The 24,340-nt window shown below is 39.4% G+C and overlaps 2 protein-coding genes across 2 annotated transcripts in view; one reads left to right on the top strand and one right to left on the bottom strand.

The window, feature by feature from the left end:
• Window positions 1–24,340, top strand: part of LOC102512215 (sperm-associated acrosin inhibitor) — a 269,442-nt gene that overhangs the window by 120,654 nt on the left and 124,448 nt on the right. The window lies entirely within an intron of this gene.
• Window positions 68–22,766, bottom strand: MARCOL (MARCO like). Its single transcript, XM_032468709.1, has 4 exons — window positions 22,632–22,766; window positions 17,127–18,172; window positions 15,083–15,204; window positions 68–278 (listed from the first exon to the last, which is right to left on the bottom strand). Exons 1-4 carry the CDS (start codon window positions 22,678–22,680, stop codon window positions 68–70), a joined length of 1,428 nt encoding a protein of 475 aa, XP_032324600.1. The 5' UTR covers window positions 22,681–22,766.

Genomic DNA, 24,340 nt, shown 5'->3' with positions numbered 1-24,340 from the left:
AGGAACCTGGCTGCATTTAAAGAAATACACACTTTGGAATTCCAGATTTTCCTCAGAAAATAGTAAGTTAATTCAGGAAGGACTGATCTGGAGCAGTCCTCACAGCAGTGCGACACACCTGGGCTAACGCCATAGTCCCCAGCTGACCTACCTGAGACGGAGAAGACTGGAGAGTGAGGTCTCCGGCTCCAGTGGCTCTGCCTCCTTTGCTGCTCTCTCCTTCTCGGCGACCTCCCCCAGCTGAGGAGGCTCCCTTATGGGACTGTCGGTGAGGAGCCCTACGGGGTAAACCAGATGGCCCACAGCAGATAACGCCCCAGAGGTTCTCTGTGTTCTGCATCACAAAGATCTCACATAGATCATCTCTCAGTGGGAGGTTTGGAACCGTTTTTCTGATGAACCCTAGAGCTTTGAGGAGGGGAGAAAGTAATGCAAAAAATTACAGATCTTAAGATAGAGAAGAGATGCGGAAAGTTTCCAAGCTATTGAGTTAGAAAGGAAAAGAGAATCAAAGCCCACAGAGTTTTGTGAACTCTAATTAAACACATGCCTAGCCTCTCAGTATTTCACATTAGAACACAGTAGACTCAATTAGAGATTTGTTGTAAATTTGGACTGTCCTTACAGTTTAAATATAAAATTTTTTTTATGTTGAGATAATTGTAGATTTACATACAGTTGTCAGAAATACTCGAGAGTTCACCTGTATATTTTAACCAGCTTCTCCCAATGGGAACATCTTATAAACCTATAGTACAAATCCCCCACCAGGTATTGACGTCAACTGAAGACCTTCTATCAATGTTGATTCTCAACACCAAGATTGTGAATCAATTGTTGATATATGATGTCTGGGCAACGGTATGTTTGACAAGCTCCGAGATGAGTATTGGGTCAGTTGGCTGTGGAACCCAGCCTGGAGGACACGACATAAATAGTAGGAAGAGGAGAGACCAACTTACAGTGGTGATCGTTTCTCAGTATGTATGAGTAGCCAATCATACATAAGTGCATACCTTAAACTTAAACAATGTGTCAGTTATATCTCAGTAAACCTGGGAAAAAATAAATATAAAGAAAAGAAGACTCATGGGAGTGAGGCTGAGACCACATGGGGCGATGCCTTAAATTCTACATTAAATAAGATAAGTGGGTGACATTGGAGGCTTTGAAGTGGGGTAAGATTTAACTAGTCATTGTCTCTCCAGTTAATTCGTATTCACAGTCTGACTTCTGGAAGGAGTTTTGGCAGTTGAAAAACCTGAGTTCAAATCTCATTTACCACTGAGTAACCTTGACTTTTTAATATAAAAATTCTTCATTTTAAACATGGGAATAGCAACTCCCACCTCTTAGATGTTAGGGATGAAATCTTAAGACAGTCTGCATTCACGTTCAGACTTACATTCAGTTTAGACTTACATTTGCCACCCTAATCTTACCTACTTTTTAGAGCAGTGGAAAGAGGTAGGATTCAGAAAGGAAGCTTTGAGCATAGATATGATTCCAGTTCAGTGGAGGAACACAGAGTCTGATGCGTGCAGAAAGTGCTCCATTATTACTGTTGAGTGAATATTACTCTTGCAGTAGCTCTTTAAATTATTTACACTGATGCCATCAGAAGTGCCTGTGGCAGATCAATCCTTCTGGAGCAGGACATGTGAGGAAAAAGTAAACTGAAGCTTAGAACTGAAACTATTGTGAAGCCCTTTGTGTCTCACACGTTAGCCGTCTCCTCTTATATATATTCATCAGCAGAGATTAAAAGCAGGAGAGACTGCCTATGAACACAGCAGGCTACAAGATTTTCATCTTTTTTTAACTAGCCAGTAAAAAGAATGTTAGATGCATGAATTAGAAGTTTCATAAAGAAAAAAATAATGCGATTCAACTTGTACCAGAGGTAAGAAAGCTGTGTATTTAACACAATAGAGATACTAAAAGAGAAAAAAAGAACAAATGGGAAATAAGAGCAGTCTCTAGTGTCCCCCATGTCACTGCCCCCTGAGTTGTGGGCAAAGTAACCCACCACTTGTAGGCAATAACAGGAAGGAGCTATTGAATTTAACCCACAAGTCAAATCTACTGCAAAATGGGGTCAAGATAAAAGGCATAATACTACGTAGCTCCATCAAGAATGGCCATCTTCATAACGAACAAAGCTCTCTATACTTTTCCTGTAGAGAAAGAATGAGTCAGAGAGAAAGAAATGAGCAAAAGAACACAAACTCCCTAGGACATGTGCAACATGCTTCTCAATAAGAAGGATTTGAACTTACACACGAGGAAGAGGTTGTGCTCCACCTGCGTGAGCCACTGGTCCCTGCCTGCTCGCTGTCCTTGCACAAGTCCTCTCCGTGCTGGGGGACCTCTTGCCACTTCCTATCTGCTGTATCCTGACTCAGTCTTCAGACCAGACCTACGAGAGAAAGACATTAAATATTGTGTTATTTTAAGTTCTCCAAGAAACAAAAGCGATTTATAGATGAAAACTGCAAAGATTTTGTAAGAAGAAATGCCTGTGGGGTGGAGTGGGTGGGTGGAATGGGGAGAGAGACAGGAAGGCTGTCAGAGTCTTAGGTCACAAACTCCTTCAGAGTGAAGGAGTGAAAGACAAGAGGTGAGATGGAAGAGCCTTAGACCACCCTGAAGTGTCAGGAAGATCTGAAAAGTTGTCTTGGAACTCATGAGACAAGTTGACCATCAGAGGAGTCCTTTTCTAGCATGAATGGGCCCACTGTGATGGATTTCAGAATTCGGCAGTCAGTAGGGTTCCTTGCCCAGGATTAGTAAGTAGTATGCCATGTAAATAAAGAAATGCCGAGGCCAAGAACAGAAAATAAAGGGAGGCATAGGGGGAAGGATATAGCTCAAGTGGTAGAGTGCATGCTCAGCATGCACAGGGTCCTGGGTTCAATCCGCAGTACCTCCTCAGAAAACAAACAAATCTAATCACCACCGCACCCCCCACCACACGCACAAAAGGGATGCATGAAGCAAGGTGCAGGAGGAGCAGTAAAGAAAGGCAAAGCATGCAGAATTTGAAGGCTATGATAAGGACTGAGGTCATTTGCCATGAGCCTTAGATGCATTAGAAGTATTTTAAGGAAAGATAGGATATGATAAGATCTGCCTTAAAAAATATTTCTCTGGTTATAGCACAGAACACATAGTGGGATAAAAAATGACTGGATGGATGTAGGTAAAATACTTAGGAGGTCATGGTAGTAGTCCAAGTAAGAGAGCATAGTATCTTACAGCATTTGGTTGATAGTAAATATCGAGAAAATGCATGAATTTGAAAGCTATGTAGAAGCACAGTGTTGCTGAGTTGGACAAGAGAGTGCATCAAGGAGATTCAGTTTCTGACTTGTATAATCAGCAGTGTAGATGCACCACCCACTGAATTATAGCCCTTGTCAGCGAAGCAAACTGCAGCGGGGCAGGAAGAGGAGATCTAAGCTTTGACTTTCTGAATTTAAAGATTCAAAATGACATTTTGAATTTGAGACAGCCAAGCGCAGACATCGTAGGTCAGTGAATACATGTTTAAAGACACTGAGTACAGATAACAATGTATGAGTGAAAAAAAAAAGTTAAAAAAAAGTATGAGTATTCTTGGTATAGGTGGTAATTGAAACATCTATCATGGATGAGATCTTTAGAGTACAGAGTGACAGAAAAAGCATGTAAGACAGATGTATGGACATTCAGAATGATTGACTGGTAGAGGAAACTGAGGCTAAAAAAAGGTTAAAAACAGTTTAAGTAGAAGGAAAAAATATACATGTCAATAGCAGAGAGATAACCCCAAATAAAAATAAATTTCTTGATTTTATTTAAAAAGAAGGAAATAGCCACTGGACTGAAAAAGTTCAGAAAAGTTGTATTTTGTTTTGGGCCAGGGTAGGAGTGATTGAAAAAAAAAACGCACTTTGGGGCTGAAAACATGTTTCTCATTCTTTTTATTTGAAGGACCACAAAACCACAACAGTTCTAAAAAGCACTTATGAAACATTCCTCTGTCTCCTCATTTTGCCTAAGTTGCTGTTTGTATTTTTATGTATCTGGTAGCTTTCCCAACTTTGGAAAAGTGGCCATCTGTAGGAGAGATGTCCTGTGTCTCCCAGCAGTGCACTCCCCTCTCCTCACCTATGTTATATGCTCTAGGGGTTTCTCCATGAAGGCTGCCAGGGTCCTTGTGTGGCGGAGGACTCTGTGGGCGGTCTGTCTGGTAGGCTGGGTTGGCCCTACATTCCGCCTTGCTCGGAGGCTGCCAGGTGCTGCTCCTTCAGGCTGGGTCACGAGGTAATTGAGGTAATTGGCTGCAGAACCTGAGGAGGCCCGGGGGCTAGTGCTGGCTCACTGGTGGGCAGAGTCAGGGTCCTGAGGACTCTGGGGGCTGTTGCCCACCCACTGGTGCGTGAAGGTGTTGCAGAAAAACGTGTTATAGCTTAGTGTTACAGCTCAGTTGTGACAGCAACCTGGATCTGGGCGAGAGACCAAGCAGCACTCTGAGAGTTTGAGAACTCAGGTTTATTACCTACAGCAGGCCCAGAAGAGTTAACACTCCAAGCTCTGGACCCCGTCTGTAGGTTTACACAGCCTTTTATAGGCTGCCAGTTTACACTTTGTAGCATCATATACAAATAGGGTATAACAAAAGTTGACTAATTAAAAACAAGATTTGTAGAAATGGACCAATCAGGAGGAAGACAAATAACCAATCAGGATAAGGCTCAGGGAACCAACTTAATTTTAAGGGTAAGTTCCACTTTCCTAGAAGTAAGCCATTTCAGAGGCAAAAAGTGAGATAGAGCCTCTGGGCCAAGGAACCGAAGAGTACTGGCAGGAGAGTAATGGCCCTGCCGAGGGGTCCTGCCAGTCTTTTTATGGGGCTTTCCACCTCAAAGCCAAGTCCTCGGATTAGCGCTGGGCTACTGGCAGGCAGAGCCGAGTCCTGGAATCTGGTCACAGGGCCAGGATCTGAGAGCTGGCATCAGACTACTGGTTTTAGAGCCCTGGGCATCCAGAAGTTTGTATGGACCTGCTAACGGGCAGGGCTGGGGCCCAGCTGGTCCCAGGGCAGGGACTGACCTGCTCTGAGCAGGCTGTGGGACTGCAGCTGGTGAGATTGTGCTTTCCTTTCATCTGGTGTCTGCCTCCGCACCCCCGCCCATCCCCGCCCATCCCCGCCCATCTCTTAAAGCTGGTCCAGAGGCTCCACCCGGCTTCCGGCCCAGAGGGATTCTGGGGCTGCTGCCTGCCCACGGGTGGGTGGAGCTGGGTCTTGGCTCTTCCGGTGGGGCAGACTCAGGAGGTCTTTAGGCTGCCTGTCTGCTGATGGGTGGGGACGTAGCCTCATCCAGATAGTTGCTTGGCTTGTGGCGTCCCAGTACTGGTGCCTCCAGGCTGTTGGGTGGGCCAGGTTCTGGCGCTAATGAGCTAATGGAGAGTTCCACAGTGGCGCCTGCCAGCACTGGACCTCCCAGGAATGGCTGCTGCCGGGGTCGACGTCCCCAGGGTGAGCCCCAGCTGCCCCTTGCCTCTCCTGGAGCCGCTCCAAGACCAGCAGGTAGGTCTGGCCCAGGCTCCTATCAAATTACTGCTTTTGCGCTAGGTCCAGGAGCATGGGAGGTTTTATGTGCTTCCTTTAAGTGTGAAGTGTCTGTTTCCCCCAGTTCTGTTTATATATATAATGGAATGTTATTCAGCCATAAAAAGAATAAAATTTTGCCATTTACAGCAACATGGACGGACTTAGAGGGCATTATGCTAAGTGCAATAAGTCAGAGAAAGACAAATAGTGTATGATATCACTGATATGTGGAATCTTAAAAAATGCAACAAACTAGTGAATATAACAGAACAGAAACAGACTCAGAGTGATAGAGAACAAACTTGTGGTTACCAGTAGGGAGTAGGAAAGGGGAAGGTGCAATTTCAGGGTAGGGGAGGAAGGGTTTACCAACTATTATGTATAAAATAAGCTACAAAGATATACTGTACAACACAGAATATAGCCAATGTTTCATAACTATAAATGGAGTATAACCTTTAAAAATTGTGAATCAGGAAATAGACACCTGTAACTTATATAGTATTGTGTATCAACTGTACTTCAATTAAATAAAAGAAGCATTTGTGAGACAGCTGTTTTTTGTTTCATAGGTAAGGAAATTAAGGCCCAGGGTAGTGAATTATCTGGTCAGCATTGCAAAGCTAGCTGAAATTTTTACATGCTTTTGCAAATAATCCATAATCCCAATATAATCATGAGAAAAATATCACACAAATCTCAACTGAGGGACATGCTACAAAATACCTGACCAGCGCTACACAAAACTGTCAAAGCCTTCAAAGCAAGGAAAGTCTGGAACCCTGGTAGTTTAAGCAATTGATAGAAATGACAATCACCTGGGAAGCTTTATAATCAATTGTACCTGCACCTGGGCGCCCTCCCTGAGATTGTGATTCAGTTGTTCTACATTAGACCCAGGGTATTGGTATTTTAGAAAGTATCCAAGGTGGGGGGAGGGTATAACTCAGTGGTAGAGCACATACTTAAGCATGCATGAGGTCCTGGGTTCAATCCCCAGAACCTCCATTAAAAATAAATAAAAAATAAATAAATAAATAAACCTAATTACCGCCCCCACCCCGCCAAAAAAAAAAAAAAGGACAAATAAAAAATTAAAAAGCATCCAAGATAAATAAGCAACTACAGTTGGGGGTAACAGAACAAGAGACATAACAGTTATCTCTGGAACCCCATTCCAGCTGTTTTCTACTGCTCTAAACCAGAAGTTTGTATTTATGAGAAACAAACTTTTCTGTTGCTAGCTTTATTTGTTTGACATAAGCTGGGCTTTTTCAGTGTCATGTGAAAGAACTTACTCTTTTGAAATATACATCATGCCTATAGTGTTATGTAAGTGTTCATTAATTTAAACATGCTTATTAATGAAAATTTATTCAATTCATTCATGCTCAGAAAGACCTCATTTTTTCCATTGTCTCTAGAAAGAACAAATTTTTTGAATATCATCAAAACTGTACAACCAGCCCTGGCCTAAATTTTGTGACACTTCTGTAAGCTCTGTCAGATCAGAGGAAATATTTACTGTCTCAGATAATTCATGCCCCTTAATGGTTCAAAGCCTTAGCTCGTGGTCTTTGCTTGTCCGGGGATCTTTGTTCCCTTCCTTTTGTCTATGACAAGAAAGTGCTTTTCCTATTCTTTCTTTCCCCACCCCTGTGACTTCCTGTTCTTGTCATCTTTACTGGGATGGGTTCATTCACTTCTCATTAGCTGTGCCACGACTCTAGGTCTTGTACAAAGGCTGCCTCTTTACTCTATCCCTCCTGGACTGTCAGTCACTCCCAAATAGCTCTTATTAAGCAGCTCTGAAAAATATAAGGTTCCTGCTAGTTGGAAGTGACAAGGTTGATACTGCACAAGGCAATCTCCACATGGGGGGTCTAGGGACTGAGACTCCTCAGGACAGTGGTGATAGAGATGATGTAGAACAAAGGATCACATTGAGATCTCTTCCAATCTTTTGAATTTTTCTAGCACGTCTGTAATTTTAGCTCTCCTGAGGAGAATTAATCAGTAAGTAGTGGTGTCGGTAGAGAAGACAACACCATTTAGGAGTAACTCAGGGGAGCCTGTGATCTAGGCAGCTAAATGTCTATATCTATTCCTGGACTACTTCTTATCTCAGGGGACCTTGGCTAAAACCTCTATTTCTGTGACTTGAAAATCAATGCAATTATTTTTTTCTAAAATGTTTATAGCCACTGAGCTGAACTTCTTTAAAAAAAATTTTTTTTTCACCTATCTCACTCACCTCCCACCCCTCTCCTCAGACAGCCACCAATATGTTCTCTTCATATCCATGAGCTCGTTTTTTGTTTTTGTTTTGTTTTATACTTTACGTATAAGTGAGATCATGCAGTACTTATTTTTTCTGTCTTATTTCCCTTGGCATAATGCCCTCAAGGTCCATTCATGTTGTTGCAAATGGCAAGATTTCATTCTTTTTTTATGGATGAATAATATTTCATTATATTATATGTGTGTGTGTGTGTATCTACACACATCACATTTTCTTTATCCATTCATTGAGGGATATTTAGGTTGTTTCCACATTTTGGCTATTGTAAATAATGTTGCAGAAACATGGTGGTGTATATATCTTTTTAGAGTAGCATTTTCATTTTCTTCAGATAAATACCCAAAAGTGGAATAATTAGGTGATATGCTAGTCCTATTTTTAATTTTTTGAGGAACGTCCACACTGTTTTCCATAATGGCTATTCCAATTTACATTCCTACCAACAGTGTGCAAGTGTTCCCTTATCTACACATCCTTGCCAACAACTATTATTTGTTGTCTTTTTGATAATAACCATTTGACAGATGTGAGGTGATATCTCATTGTGCTTTTGATTTGCATTTCCCTGATGATTAGTGATGTTGAACACCTTTTCGTGTACCTGTTGACCATCTGTTATATGTCTTGTTTGGAAAAATGTATATTCAGATCCTCTGCTTATTTTTTAATTGGATTGGTTGGGGGCTTTTTGCTATTGAGTGGTATGAGTTCTTTGTATAGTTTGGATAATCTCTTCTCAGATATATGATTTGTGAATATTTTCTCCCATTCAGTAAGTCGTTTTTTTATTTGTTGATGGTTTTCTTTGCTGTGCAGAAGCTTTGTAGTTTGATGTACTCCTACTTGTTTATTTTTTCTTTTGTTGCCTTTGCTTGTGATGTCAAATCCAAAAAAACCATCTCCAAGACTGGCTGTCCAGTTTTCCCAACACCATTTATTGAAGAGACTATCCTTCTCCATTGTATACCTTGACTTATTTGTTGTAAATTAATTAACCATATAAGTGTGGGTTTATTTTGGACTCTGTATGCATTGATCTGTGTGTCTGTTTTTATGCTAGTACCTCATTATTTTGATCACTGTAACTTTGTAATATAGTTAGAATCAGGGTGTGTGGTACCTCCAGCTTTGTCCTTCTTGAGCTGAAACTTCTCACTGAGAGTGTAGGGGTGGATAGGTAGAAGGGTACAAATGCTCCTTTGAGATAAATGTCACCATGAGAGAAGCCTCTGGATTTGTTTTTTTCACTGCTTGTTGAATCTCAAAACTGGGCTTTGTTCTGGCTAGATCCATTTATTTTCTCAGAACCTTATGACAATTTCACTGAAGGGATTGAAAAGCATTCTTCCAAATGACTGAGACTATTTCATTCTTTATATGAATTTTACATTTTGTCTCCTGAGTAGTTTTTCTCATAGCCAATGGGACATTTTTGATCATTCACTAGTTGCCAAAAATATCTCATGATCAGGATGATCATTTTTCTTGAAGCCCCTGGTCACCAATAGATGATGTTAAGAGGTGCTGCTAAAAAGCACTAGACAAATCTGATGCTGAATTTGATTCCATATTCTAATGGCTTCGTGTAAGCCATTGTTCTTACCACACTCAAGTGTTCCTAGCTACAAAGTGGAGAAATTACCTATTTTTTGACAGAGTTGTTGCTAGTTTTAGAAGCTACCATAGCAAGTGTTTCAAATGTAGCCATATTCACAGTGGACATAGATAAATACTCATTGATTTAGATTAAAATTTGGGGTTTTTCTTGGTCATTGAGATCTAGTTTGGGTACACAGATAAATGATCATACATTTATTTACAGAGAACAAGTGTCTTTATTTTATCAGATTTATCTAATCAAAGAAATAACCATTCAATTTTTTAAAACTTATCTGCTTTGTTTGCAGATATTGTCTGTGGAGTTTGTGAAAGAAAGGCAGTAGTTTGGGTAAACTGTCTTTTGACTCTTAAAGAATCAAAACTTTGTATTTGTCATGGCATCAAATACCTGGTTATATAAGTGATTGTCTCCTGCAGCACAGTGCCCGATTTATGAGTGGTGGCAGGAGTTGGTGAGATCTGGGTGTTTGGAGAAGGGAGAGGAGGCTCTTAGACAAGTAAGGGACAAGGGACAAAGTATCATAGTGAAAAAGGGAGTACAAATGTTGACCAGACTAGCCCTTGCAAAGCTGTAAAAGAAGACAGGTCAGGAAAAAAAAAAGTGTGATAAAGGTTGGAAGAGGCAGGAATTCTCTGTAAAATTAAATTGCCAGGTATATGAATATGAATAAATGTGAGGATTGAGATATTAGGCAATGAGTATCAGGGTGTGTTACAGAGTAATCTTTTTGTTTTCTATAAAACAATTTCAAGTAACGACAAAGGCTGTATATGATGGGAGGATAGATTTCAAGGGGGAAGTTCATATCTACAGAGGTGCAGAAAGAAAATTCACAGGTCCTGATTTGTGAGAGGGCTTAGTGGATTCCAGTAATGAAAAGATCTCTCTGCCTAGAGCATAGAGAGTTGGAGAGATTCAGGCTGGTGATAACTCTGAAGAGACAGGAAGGAGCCAGGGACATGCTAGTCTCCTGGGCTGTTAAGGATTAAGGGTGTGGATCTTAAGGAAAAAATGGGCAGTGTTTTTAGCAAAGGTGCAGGTTTTCAACACAAACTCTTCGGGGTTTTCAAAAGTGGCTATTGCCAGACTACCTACTGGGATACTGAACATCTTGTAGGTCAGATAAAGAATGTGAAGGTTGTCCCAAATATTAGGGGTCCGAGTGTCATAAGGTGGGATAGCAGTAGTACATTATAAAATTTGTATTTCAAACAGATCACTCTTGCTGCTCTATGAGGAATGAATTAGAAAGATTGAAAGTAAAGATACCCAGACCATTTAGGGAGATCTTGCAGTGTTTCAGGAAGAGACAGTAAGTAGTAGCTTGCACTAAGGTACAGGTGCTTAAGGAGAGAGGTGAACACCTGTTTCACTGGTCCTCTCCTGCACTGATCAGTCATTGATTTATTCAGTAAAACAATTTTCCTAAGTCCCTTTTATGTACAAAAATAATCTAAAGTTTTCCCCTTCAAGGTGCTCACTGTATATTTGAAAGACTCCATTAATGTCTTTTCAAGTAATTATCAAATGCTTTTTTGATATTACAGCCTAATTGTTTTGAACAAACTCAATTGTGGCTTCCATCACAGAACACTTTCCTGAGATAATTCTGATAGTAAAACATACAGAAATAGCTATTTTTGGTGTGTGTGTGTGTGTGTGTGTGTGTGTGCAAAAAAAATCTGGGTAAATATGGAACGTCATTACATCTTTTATCCTTAAGTATTTAAGAGGAAGTTACAAATTCTGTCTATGCTGTGGAATCTGTCTGAAGGCTGAGGTCTGTGTTCAGTCTAAATTGTTTGCTAGGCACATGCAATTAAATTGAACAAAACTAAACTAACTTATTAAACATCAGTAGTAATTGATTAAGTCCTGAGGTATTTTCCAGCATTAAGTTCTATTCTTTCTATAAGTATATATTAATTTCAAAATATTTATTTGTTTCTATGTGAGGCATTTTGCTGAGAGCTCAGTCATTCTACTCTGTTTAATCATCCATTAAATTGAATCATAAGGTAGAAGCCTTGGATACTAGGAAAAGACCAATGTAGAGCAAACTTTACTTAGATTCTATCCATTTGAATTTGAGATTGAGTTTCCAGCTGAATTCTTACATTCCATGAGCCAAATATATGAAGGGCTTCCACAGTTGATCTCTGAGTTTTGTTTGTTGCCGATTAGATGTAGGATTGAATGCTTTTAATAATGTGTCCATTAATGACCTGCATATCCCACAACTGTAGCTTCTGCATCTTTCCTTTCTCATTTTTCCAAAACATAACACATTATGTTTCCCTCTCCTTGAATTTAACCACTTACCCTGTCTGATACCACAACCTCTTTCTACATTTGGATCTGGACCTTGTGCCCTATTCCATTGTCTGCTCTCCTGCTATGTTTGTTGGGGCGGATCTCTATATTCCAAGTATAAACTGCTGTCTGAATTCCCTACTGCTCAATAAAGATCCTTTGAATATAAAAGGACTTGTATTCATGACTGGCCTATAGCTTTTGTGCAACCACTCTGATGTCATTTTCATAAAACTATTTTTTGGGGGGTTCTGTATATTTTTTTTTATCGAAGTGTAGTCAGTTTACAATGTTGTCAATTTCTGGTGTACAGCATAATGCTTCAGTCATACATGAACATACACATACTTGTTTTCATATTCTTTTTCACCATAAGTTACTGTAAGATACTGAATAGAGTTCCCTGGGCTATACAGTATGAACTTGTTGTTCATCTATTTTATATATGTTAGTATCTGCAAATCTCGAACTCCCAATTTATCCCTTCCCACCCACTTCTCTCCCCTGGTAACCATAAGTTAGTTTCTATGTCTGTGAGTCTGTTTCTGTTTTGTAAATAAGTTCGTTTGTCTCTTTTTTTTAGATTCTACATGTAAGTGATATCGTATGGTATTTTTCTTTCTCTTTCTGGCTTGCTTCATTTAGAATGACAATCTCCAGATTCATCCATGTTGCTGCAAATGGCATTATTCTTTTTTATGGCTGAGTAGTATTCCATTGTATAAATATATCACATCTTTATCCAGTCATCTGTCGATGGCCATTTAGGTTGTTTCCATGTCTTAGCCATTGTAAATAGTGTTGCTATGAACATTGGGGTGCATATATCTTTTTGAATTAAGGTTCTCTCTGGAATATGCCTAGGATTGGGATTGCTGGATTATATGGTTAAGTCTATTTTTTATTCTTTTGAGGAATCTCCATACTGTTTTCCATAATGGCTGCACCCAATTACATTCCCACCAACAGTGTAAAAGGATTCCCTTTTCTCCACACCCTCTCCAGCATTTATCATTTGTGGACTTTTCAATGATGACCATTCTGACTGGTCTGGGGTATACCTTATTGTAGTTTTGATTTGCGTTTCTCTGATAGTTAACAATATTGAGCATTTTTAAAATGTGCCTATTGGCCATTTGTATGTCTTCATTGGAGAATTGCTTGTTTAGGTATTCTGCCCATTTTTGGATTAGGTTGTTTTTTTTTTCTTATTAAGTTGTGTGAGCTGTTTATATATTCTGGAAATGAAGCCCTTGTCAGTTGCATCATTTGCAAGTATTTTCTTCCACTCTGTAAGTTGTCTTTCTGTTTTGCTTATGATTCCCTTTGCTGTGTAAAAGCTTATAATTTTAATTAAGTCCTATTTTTTATTTTGTTTTCATTTCTATTTACTGCCCTAGGAACATAAAAACCATTCTTTTTACCAGCTCTGATCCCAACATTATCTTGGATCTTGTTCATATTCTTGAGCCCTGTGTTGCTTATCAATGATTCCTCTCCTGGTGAGATTCCTTCTAATCATTTTGGCTTTCGACTCTGCCAGACTTAAAATACCACTTCAGATAAATAAAATAAATTTCTACATTTCAGTACCTATGGATCAATAGTTTTAAATTCTATCTCTGTTCATATATCCCTTTAAGAATCTAATGAAAGCTTTGAACATTCTTTTAAGGAAAAAATACACAGAGGATTTATTTTGCATGTGTTTCCATAGATCTTCTAAAGCCAATAAATGCATCCTTAAAAAATCTTAAATCAGTTTTATATCAAGTAGCCAGAGACCACCTTCATTAGAAACACCTGGAATGTGGTTTAAACTTGCAGTTTCTTTAGCTCTGTTAGAGGCCTACATCATCAATATTTGTAGAGTCAGGAATCTTTATTTTTTACATGCAATCCTGAGATTTTTATACTTCTTAGGATTTACAAATTGCTGCTGTAGTTGTTGGTCTGAAGTATTAGCCATTTTGGGGCTTGGGGAACAGATGGATCATAGACACAAGGTTTGAGAAAGTGTAGAAAATAAACAGTCTCAGAAATTGGAAGCAACTCTGGAACTGACTTTACTTGCAGTGAGAAAAACTAGAAAATAATGTAGGATCCGTCCATGATATCTGTCAGACTCATGCTGGCCTCACTCAGTAGAACTCCCAGGGAAAACCACCGTTTAAAGAGAACTGAAAGTGGATTCTGAGGCTCCAGGTGATTTGGTTGCTGTAAAATGCTTAGCATTTCCCCTCATGGTTCAGACTCAGTTTTCCCTTACTCATCCTGAAAACAAGATAATGAGAGAAATCAAGGACCTAAGAATTGTGGCACCACTCAGAGAGAAAATGTGATTATTTAAAAATCACAAGGGAAAGAGCAGGCCTGTGCCCTGGCTGGCCTGTTTCACATCGACCGCTCTGGGCAAGTGAGCACTTTGCGGCAGTCCTTTCCTGTCCCTGGGCAGGGTGCCTTATCTATAAAATGAGAGAATGGGTGTCCGATGTGCCTTCTGACTTTAACTTTTATGGCCACAGAGGACACTTACCTTTAACATTTACTTAAGTCTACAATAATGATTTACCAAACACTTAATAAATTCTGAAACTATGAAAAACAAGAGGGGTATAGTTTTTACCTTATTCCTTCTTTCATAGGTAAACATTTATTCATTTTGAAAGCTGAGCTATCCAGCTCTTTCTCAGCCACATGTCTAATTTTGAATGGCCTTATCATCATGTTATTTCTTCTAGACAGGGTGTAACCCTTGATGGTTTGCATGGCTTAACAAATCCAACATTTAATGTTGTTATTTAAGTTTAAAATATCATTGAGTAGTCTACACTTGGTAATCCTTGGGATTCATAATCCTCTCATCCTCTGATTTTTTTTTTTTTTTTGCTGCCTTCCACTGCAAAGATGTAAGCTGCATGGGAGCAGGAAGCAGGGAAGTCTGAGTTTGGCTCACCACCTTAGTGCTTAGAGGAATGCCTGTGCAAAGTAGATGTTTAATGAATATTTGGTAAGTGAATGACTCAGCAATAAATTTACCGCTCCTTATGAAGCTGAATATATCACAGTCTCTCAGGAAGTGACTGACTTCACTGTTCAAGGGTTAAATATGCTTTTATGTTTCCTTTGGACAGACACCCAAGGCACTATTGAGAGAAAACTACGGAGACTTAGAGAAAAATGTTCTTTCATTCCCTTTGCATCAGAATAGTACTTCCTAATACAAAGAAACATAAAGTCCTCTTACCTTTTTGCTTCGTTAAATATGCAGTGGTTACCATAGGTTTTTCCATCAGAACCACAGACCGGTTCGTAGCCAGGTTGACATTTTGTGTTTCCAGTCGGGTTCTTATCGCTGGTACTGCCAGTCTGCAGTGACGGGAAGGACCATTAGGTAAATACAGGGGACTAAATTTAATTCTGATATTGTAATAAAACAAATACTTATTGCTCATTAACTACTGATAAAGCATTGTACTGCATCATTTTGTTGACTCTTTAGATTTTAATCTGTGCAGCGATATGAAAGAAGAGTATATTTTGTCCTCCCGCATTGTCTCAGGCATACAGTGCATTTAAGTGACAAACCCAAAAACCGTATGTGGATTAACTCCCCAAGCTGGGATTCAAACCATGAGTTATCTGACTCCAAAGCCCCTGTTCTTGCATGTCAGACTGCCTCCACTTTAATTCTTTGTAGACAAGCATTCCCCTACCCGAGGAAACAACAATTAGGGACAAGTCATACTGGAAAAGAAAAAACACATATGGTCATAATTAATTGGCCCTTTCTCTTTTCTGGTCCCATGAAAGAAAATGAGGCTGAAGGTAGGATTATGCAGAGTTCAATTAAATAGTACCTGAAGTGTTTCCCCAGAATCAAGTTATCAAGAATATCAAGCATGGCAGAAGCCTGTGGACATAAAGAAGCTTTGACTAGCAGATGAGAACAGACACAATGAATGGAATGTGAGTGTCTTCAGTAGGGACATAGTCTTCGTAGAGCCAAGGAAGATGAACAAATACCTCTGTCGTTTCAGTGGTTTAGAGTTTACTGCCCTTTTCATATCAATCCATTACTCCCATTCACACATACTCTCTGAAATGGACAGGGTTCTCTCTCCCGTTTTAGAAAAGAGTATAAAACTGAGAAAGTTTAAGCAACAATCTAAACACTCAGAAACCTGTTGGTGGTGGCATTCAGGTCTGGATGGCAGGAATGTCCCTGGGAGATAACTACTTCATGCCAGCTAAGACACAAGGACGAGGAGGGAGGCATAGGCAGCTTTTATTTGGAAGGGTGTTGAGGAGTGACAAGTTATGAGGTAAAAAGCAAAGTCTCCAGTAAGATGGTGACATGGAGGAAGTGTTCTCCAAAACTATTTTGGGTCAACTAAATGGAGTGTCCAGAATTGCTGATCGGAATTAGGAAGCTGGCACTTGAGAGAGAGCCTGGCAAAGAAAGGCCAAGCACAGCAGGACTCAGAAGGGAATACAGGAGTCATGGATGTGCACCTGTGTGCAAGGATGACTCTCAAATGTCAGGCATTCATTCACTCATCCAACAAACGGATCAAGAGAACCTACCATATGCCCGTCTTGTTCTAGGATCTGGGGTTACAGGTTTGAAAAGAAATGGCACTTTAAGGAGTTCATCCTCTAATTGAATAGACAGTAACAAAGCAGTAAGGTACATTCTATGATAGAGGATATCATTAATATTAGGAATACATTCATGGTAAACCAAAAGATTATGTTGTGGATGGCATGTGAGCAAGAGTGACATGAAATGGATACAGTCATGTCCAGTCATGGATATGAGGTCCAATCATGAAAATCTTAAATGCCATGCTCAGGAGTTTGGGTTTTATCCCCTGGGTAGTATGGCAATGCTGAAAAATTTTCAGCAGGGGGGTGATAAAGCAGATTAGATTTGTGACATAGAACTACCACCTGAGTGGTTTGTACATTATGGAGGGGATGAAAATGGGCATGAAAGGTAAGCCTGGTGGGAATGGGGGCCCAATTACTGAGGGACTGAGCTAGGCCAGTATAGATAGAAAGGTCTGAGTGGAAAACAGAGAAGGGAATGAGATGGAATAGAAGAGCATGATACTCATTAATGATTATAAATGTGTACAAAAATAACCACCTGCAATTTCTTCTTTGTTATATCAGTGTTATCACAATGTGTTTGTCGTTAGTACAGTGTAGTCTACTATTTCAGATCTTGGGATATAGAATGGCTGAGGGTAAGCATCCTGAGGAAAAAAACAGAAATTAACACTAACCTGAATCTCCATTATATTGCCATTCAAAGGGTTCCCTCCATTTTTTCTTTCTTCTTGATTGTAGAAAGACCTTGATTTCCCTTGTTGGCTAGATAATCCTGGCTTTCCTTTTTGGCTATGTGACCCTGGCTTCCCTTGCTGGCCGGCTGACCCTGGGCCCCCTTGCTGGCCGGCTGACCCTGGCTTCCCTTGCTGGCCAGAAGATCCTGGCTTCCCTTGCTGGCTGGTTGACCCTGGGCCCCCTTGCTGGTTGGCTGACCCTGGGCCCCCTTGCTGGCCGGCTGACCCTGGGCCCCCTTGCTGGCCGGCTGACCCTGGGCCCCCTTGCTGGCCGGCTGACCCTGGCTTCCCTTGCTGGCCAGAAGATCCTGGCTTCCCTTGCTGGCTGGCTGACCCTGGGCCCCCTTGCTGGCCGGCTGACCCTGGGCCCCCTTGCTGGCCGGCTGACCCTGGGCCCCCTTGCTGGCCGGCTGACCCTGGCTTCCCTTGCTGGCCAGAAGATCCTGGCTTCCCTTGCTGGCTGGTTGACCCTGGGCCCCCTTGCTGGTTGGCTGACCCTGGGCCCCCTTGCTGGCCGGCTGACCCTGGGCCCCCTTGCTGGCCGGCTGACCCTGGGCCCCCTTGCTGGCCGGCTGACCCTGGGCCCCCTTGCTGGCCGGTTGACCCTGGGCCCCCTTGCTGGTTGGAAGATCCTGTCTTCCCTTGCTGGTTGGAAGATCCTGGTTTTCCTTTCTCGTTAGTAACTTCTGGATTCTCTTTTTGGTTATATTGTCCTGAATTCCCTTGCAGACTCTCAGGCTGATTGAAAACTCCTGTCCTCCCTTGCTGATTAAAATTCCCTGGTTTCTTTGGCTGGTTAGAATGCCCTGGCTGTCCTTGTAGACTAAATGTCCCTGGTTTTCCATGTGTGTTGCTACCTCTTTGCTTATTAGATTCTATTTGTCCTCCTTGATGGGCAGCTTCATTTTTTCTCTCTAGAATAAGTGCAGGTTCTCCACTCTCTTCTAGTTTATAAACACTTGTTTTCAATGGCTGGGCTGAAGATACTGCAGTGATACCATAAGCACAAAGATAAAGTTATTTAACTTCAAGAATTTTAAATCAATAGCATTTATCCCAAGACATAGTATGTGTTTAATGCCTCTTTGATTTTTTTAACCAAACCTCAGGATGGAGTCTTCCCATTACCTCTCATAACCTGATTATTTTGAGTCCTCTTTTTTTTCTTGACTGTACTACATGGCTTCTACGAATAATGGGGTTAAGCCACCTTGCCCTATTTCTAAATCACAGCCTGAATTATTTGAACTGGGCTTTCATATTATCCCAGATAATTAATGATTTACTGATTAATCAAGCTGACTCTGCTTAATTCCTACTATAAACTTTCACCACATCACAGAACCTTGTCCCACATTGTCAGCCTCACCTTACAGAAGATGCCATCATCAACTTTCCACACACGAAAGCTGTCTGGCATGAGCCCTCCTTCCACATTCTTTCTGTATCTCCATACACACTTTCTGTAGCTGTCTTCTTTCTGCCTTCCCCCTGTCCCAAAGGCAGTGGTTTCCCTTCTTCTTCAGAACCTACCTTTTTTTTTCCAATCAATTTTATGTCCACCGTTTCTCATAAAGGCCCTAGCATCAATCCGTCAATCATACTCTCCAGTTTTTGTTTCTCTCTTTTGTGATAAAACTACTCAAGGACATAATAGATATTATGTGACTGTTTCTTAAAACATACGTTCCATAACTTGTCTACTCTATCTACTTCTTATGTTTATTTTGGAAGCCCATCCTTTTATAATGGATGGGCTTCCAAAATAAATCAGTCAGTCAGATTCTATTCTAAATGAGCCAGGTCTAGAAAACAATGAACAAGCAAAGAGAATTGCTTTAGATCTGTTAGGTACACTAGTGTCCCATTGGGTCTTAGACTTCTTGTCCTTGGTTTTGTGCAAGTGTTTCATTTTGGCCTCTTTACCTTTTCCATTTGGTGATTCCTCTTTCTTCCCTTACCTTCTTAATTTGGAGTTTCCTCAAAACTTTTATCTAGACTTACTTTTTTTTTTTTATCATAGGCATCCTTGGTAATTTTTTTTCAATGTACACATCTTAAAGTTTTTCAGTTTGGATGGTTTCAAATCTCCACTGAGGGTTTCACTGGCATTTGCAATTGTCCTGCTTTATATTTCCATGAGTATACACACTTCATAAGTGTGTCTTCAAATAATCGGACTAAAATCAAATGTCATTAATTGTTACCCACTGAGCATGCGTGGTATCCTACACTGCCAGTGGTTAAGGTCCTAGCCCAGAAACAGGAGTTCAGCAGTCAGTAACCTGGTTAACTAAACTGATACAGTGTGATGTAGGGTCTATGATTGTCATTCAATTTATCAAAAAAAAACCACTGAAAGAATCCATTACTATGCCAGAACAATAATAAGATCTAGAGATACAATTATGAACACAGCATTTATGATTCTGTCCTCAAGAAGCTGGGCGATCTAATAGTGTGTGCAAATAAATAGAAATGTATATTAGAATGATCAATGCTATAATGTGAGAAGTAAAGTAGCTAATAGATCGGAGTAAAGATAGCATAGAGTAGGACATCGTATCTCCTTCCTGGAGGAGGTGGCACAAAAAAAGTATAGGCTACAGCCAGAAAAATGGATAAGAAAATAATAATCTTCAGCAGAGAGTAGATTCACAAGTTCTTAGAAGCAAACATTGTTCTTTGACAGGCACTCACTTTAAGTAGAAATCGATTAGAGTGGAGATGTGGATTAAATGGAAAAAGATAGATTGCTTGATCTATTTTTTGTTATGTTTAGTTTTTTAATAGGTCATACAAGCAAATTGCATCAAATTCTACAGATAGAAGAGAGTAAACAGTTTAAAGTAACTTTCCCTTCCTCTACTGTCCCAATCCCCTCATTTCCTTACCTAGAACACAATTACATTTACCAGGGTTTTCTGTATTACTCAGAGATATCTTAAGTATTTACAAACGTATTTGAATATATTTCCCACACATTTGGTAGCACATCATATAGGCGGTTCTGCTGCTTATTTCCTCTCCTCTCTTGACAATGCAGTGAGGCTATCTCTATATCAGTGCATATCAAGCACCTTCATATTTTTCCCTAGAGCCTGAATACTATCTCATTTGTTAAATCTTCCATAATTTATTCAACCAGTCTTCTCACAATGAGTAGCTAGGTTATTTCCCTCTTTTACTATTACAGATAATGATTTAATGAAAATCCTAAAAATTCATCATTTCTGACATTGACAAATTTGTAGAATAAAAACCAGAAATGGAATTTTTTAGCTTAAAAAAAAGAGAACTAAGATATCAAAATGTTTTTCAACTGTCTATTTTTCAAATTTTTAATTGAAATATAGTTGATACATAATATTATGTAAGTTACAGGCATACAACAGTGATTCATAATTTTAAAGATTATACTCTATTTATAGTTTTTATAAAATATTGGCTATACTCCCTGTGTTGTACAGTATATCCTTATATCTTATTTTATACCTAGTAGTTTGTACCTCTTAATTCCCCACACCTATATTGCCCCTCCCCCTTCCCTTCCCCACTAGTAACAACTAATATTTTCTCTATATCTATGTCTGTTTCTTTTTTGTTATATTTGCTAGTTTGTTGTATTTTTTAGATTCCACATATAAGTGATCTCATACAGTATTTGTCTTTCTCTGACTTGTTTCACTTAGCATAATACCCTCCAAGTCCATCCATGTTGTTGCAAATGGCAAAATTTCATTCTTTATGGCTGAATAGTATTCCTGTGTGTGTGTGTGTGTGTGTGTGTGTACACATTGTATCTTTATACATTCATCTGTTGATGGACATTTAGACTGCTTCCATATCTTGGCTATTATAAGTAATGCTGCTGTGAACATTTAACCATCTATTTTTTTTCAGCTACAATTTTGTAAAATAGTTATCTTCAGTTTTTGCTTTATATTTCACTTTTCTGATTTTACCAATTCCAAATACATGCTTGTCCCTGCTTTATATTGTAATAGGCATTCCAGATGCCTCTCTTCTTCACCCTTCAAATCCATATAAACACTACATCTGATATTAACATAAGTTTTTCCATCAACAAATGACTGCTAAATACATACTAAACGTTAGCTGGCAAGGTGCTAAAGTACGCAAGAGCTGTGGACCCTGTCATCATGAAACACACATGTTCTACTGAGGGATTTTTATCTGTATGCTTTTCTTTCTTCTGGAATATATATTCTTTTCTCCTTCCTTCTCTTACCCCATTGCTTAGCTCTATATTCTTACTTCTTTACATAATTTTTTTTTCTTTTTTGGGGGGAGGTAATTTGGTTTATTTATTTATTTTTAATGGAAGCACAGGGGATTAAACCCAGGACATCATGCATGCTAGGCATTCGCTTTACCCTGAGCTCTACCCACCCTACTTATTCTTATTTCTTAATGCTACTGCTTCAACAGCTCCCTAAGTGGCATTTCTGTGTGACTTTTCTTACATCTAATTCATTTTCAGTATCACTGCAGACTAATATTCCTTAAGAGAGTGGGTCTGATCACCTCTGTACTCAACAATCTGAAACAACTGCAATGATTTCAATGAGAGGAGAATCACTATTTCTTGTGTTCCAACTATGAGCAGCTGAAGGTCGTGGGCACTTTACTTTCATTATTTCCTTTCAGGACATGTAAGAAAAAAGCTGTTCAAGTAGGAGGTCATAAAAATTGGAATTAGTTTCATGTATCATACTTTATCATCTTGAGAAATCTATTATCTGTATCATTTATTATCTTGAGAAATTTATATCATTAGCTGGAAATTCACATCTCTGAAAATAGAAAACCTAACTGCGTTGAGGTAAGAAATAGAACTAAGTTGAATCAGAGGCACCTACAAAGAACTCAGGTAATGGTCACAGAGTTAGCATACACACGGTTCCTATAATAACCTGTGGAAATGTATAGTTATTTTCATTTTGCAAATGAGAAAACTAAGGTTAAAATAAGTAAGCTTCCCAAAAGCACATAAATAGAAAATTGAAAAGCCAGGATTTGAACCTATTTCTGTTTGACCACACAACCCTGGATCATCACACAAAACCACAGCCTTTATGGAACACAAACTCGGGTATGGCACAAATCTCATACTATCTTTATTCCGGGTCTGTTCTCATCATCCTTTTAGACTGCATTTTCTTTCCTGTCTAATGTCCTGCTTTCCCCATTCCTTTGTCTCTGCTGCTCTTCAGCCACACCAAACTACTCCCCGTTGTACCACCTGATCACGATCATTATACCTCCGTCTATATTTACATTGTCTCAAATGACGTTCTTTCATTTCTTTGATAGAGACTTCCTGTTTTAAAGTTTCTGACAGAATATTACTAAACCACTCAACATTTCTAATTCTTTACTTTGAGAGTTGGAAGGAAAGTCATTGAATGTAAATTTTCTTACCTGAGAATATGGCTAAGAATAGGAAGGGAAGGAAAATGAAAGCCTCCATGTTGGAGCCTGTTGTTTCAGAGCTGGCCGTTGAATGGAGTTAAGGGTAACTCTTCAGCGGATGCTTTCTGAATAAACCATGCTGATCGCCACCATGTTATATATTTGAAAAATCCTCCACCCTTATTGCTAAACATTGTCATTGTGTTCAAAAAAATTACAGAGTAACTTTTGCAAACTGGAAGGTGTTGCTTCTTGAGTAGATTGTCATTTAAAAAATAAGCTTCACGCCCCAACTCCCATAAACATCCAACTTTAAAACGCTTCTATCAGATATCTTCCTCATAGAAAAAAATAAGAAAGGCGAAACCCGTCTGAGAAAGTGGTAAATTCGGTGTCCACTTTTTTATTGGGAAAAGATGACTTATCTTCAGTAAGTGCCGTTAGTGACTTTCCAAGTTTATGCGTCTCCAATAGAGATTCCCAGGGTTATGTGCCAATTATTTACCTCAAAATATATTTTAAAAGCAAGTAGAAATGCATGGAGTATTGGTCACTAGTAAGTGACGAGTGCATCCAGTGGGGAATAATAATGGACAATGTACTTTTATGAGGTAACAAGGGACAATGGATCTCATGTTCAAGAAAACATTACGCTGTTGGCCTTCTCACCTCAAGGGATTATGCTAAACAGAAGCTGATGTGAATATCACCTTGGAATTTTTAGTCAGTCATAGACCCAACATTATGAAACACTGCGGTATTGTATTCAAGATTGGTTGCCCTATACAAGAGAAACTTGAATTAATTGAAGCATGTCCAAAAGAAGATGACTCTCATAATCTGAGGTCTAGAGATGGTACAGCATAAGGTTGGTTGATGGCTGTAGGAAACAGCCTTGAGTAAAGACGGACTTTGGAGTGACATTACCATTGGAGTCATCTTCTGAAAGACATTTGTATGGAGAAAAATGATATTATTTGATCTGCATTGTTCCAGATGGCAGAACTAGTTCTCATATGAGGAAGTACAGGGTAAATTGGAATTCTGAAGAAAATTTCAGCTTCCGGAATGGCGGTGAACTAAATGATTCTTACAATCCCTCCCACTTAATTCTAAGAGCCTCAGATTGAGTGGTTCTGGATTGTATTTGACTTTTAGTTTATTTAGAAGGGCAGTTTTGAAACTAGTAAGTTATTTCTTTGAATGAAGCCAACAATTTTAAGGCGTCAGAAAGGGTAAGTTTAGGGGGGAGGGGATAGCTCAGTGGTAGAGCAGGTGCTTAGTGTGCATGAGGTCCTGCGTTCAGTCCCCAGTACTTAACATTAAAAATAAAAAAGGAAAGGATAAGTTTAAAATTTTTCAACAGTAAGAAGGCAACTTTTCCTCAAAACATAATTTTTCTCTGTCCTGACTGGAATTCATATGAATGTCAGAAAAGGCTAATTGAACCAAAATGCCTTGGATTTTATACACACACATATATAATATACTCCATATAATATGTGAATTTTTTGTCCTTTTAAAGATCAGACAATTTTTACCAAAATTCTATTGTGATAAGTTTTAGAATACAGACAAGTTGAAAGAATGTGCAGTGAAAATGCAAGAAAATACATCAAGATTCTTCAATCATATTTTGTTAGATTTGTGCTACCATATATATTGCTCAAAATGGGCAGATTTGATACAAGTTATTTTCACATCCACACACTCACGTA

This window comes from Camelus ferus, chromosome 3 (assembly GCF_009834535.1).
Source record: "Camelus ferus isolate YT-003-E chromosome 3, BCGSAC_Cfer_1.0, whole genome shotgun sequence".
In the NCBI taxonomy this organism is placed as follows: Eukaryota; Metazoa; Chordata; class Mammalia; order Artiodactyla; family Camelidae; genus Camelus; species Camelus ferus.
Note: the sequence above shows the minus strand (reverse complement) of the source record. Positions and strands in the feature narration are given on the sequence as shown.

Bases quoted from the DNA above. Each gene is read 5' to 3' on its own strand.
- MARCOL (XM_032468709.1), bottom strand. From the start codon at position 22,680: ATGGAGGCTTTCATTTTCCTTCCCTTCCTATTCTTAGCCATATTCTCA. The intron at 18,173-22,631 runs GTAAGAAAATTT...GTATCACTGCAG, and splicing joins ATTCTTAGCCATATTCTCAG to TATCTTCAGCCCAGCCATTG. The intron at 279-15,082 runs GTAAGAGGACTT...TTTACCCCGTAG, and splicing joins ATATTTAACGAAGCAAAAAG to GGCTCCTCACCGACAGTCCC.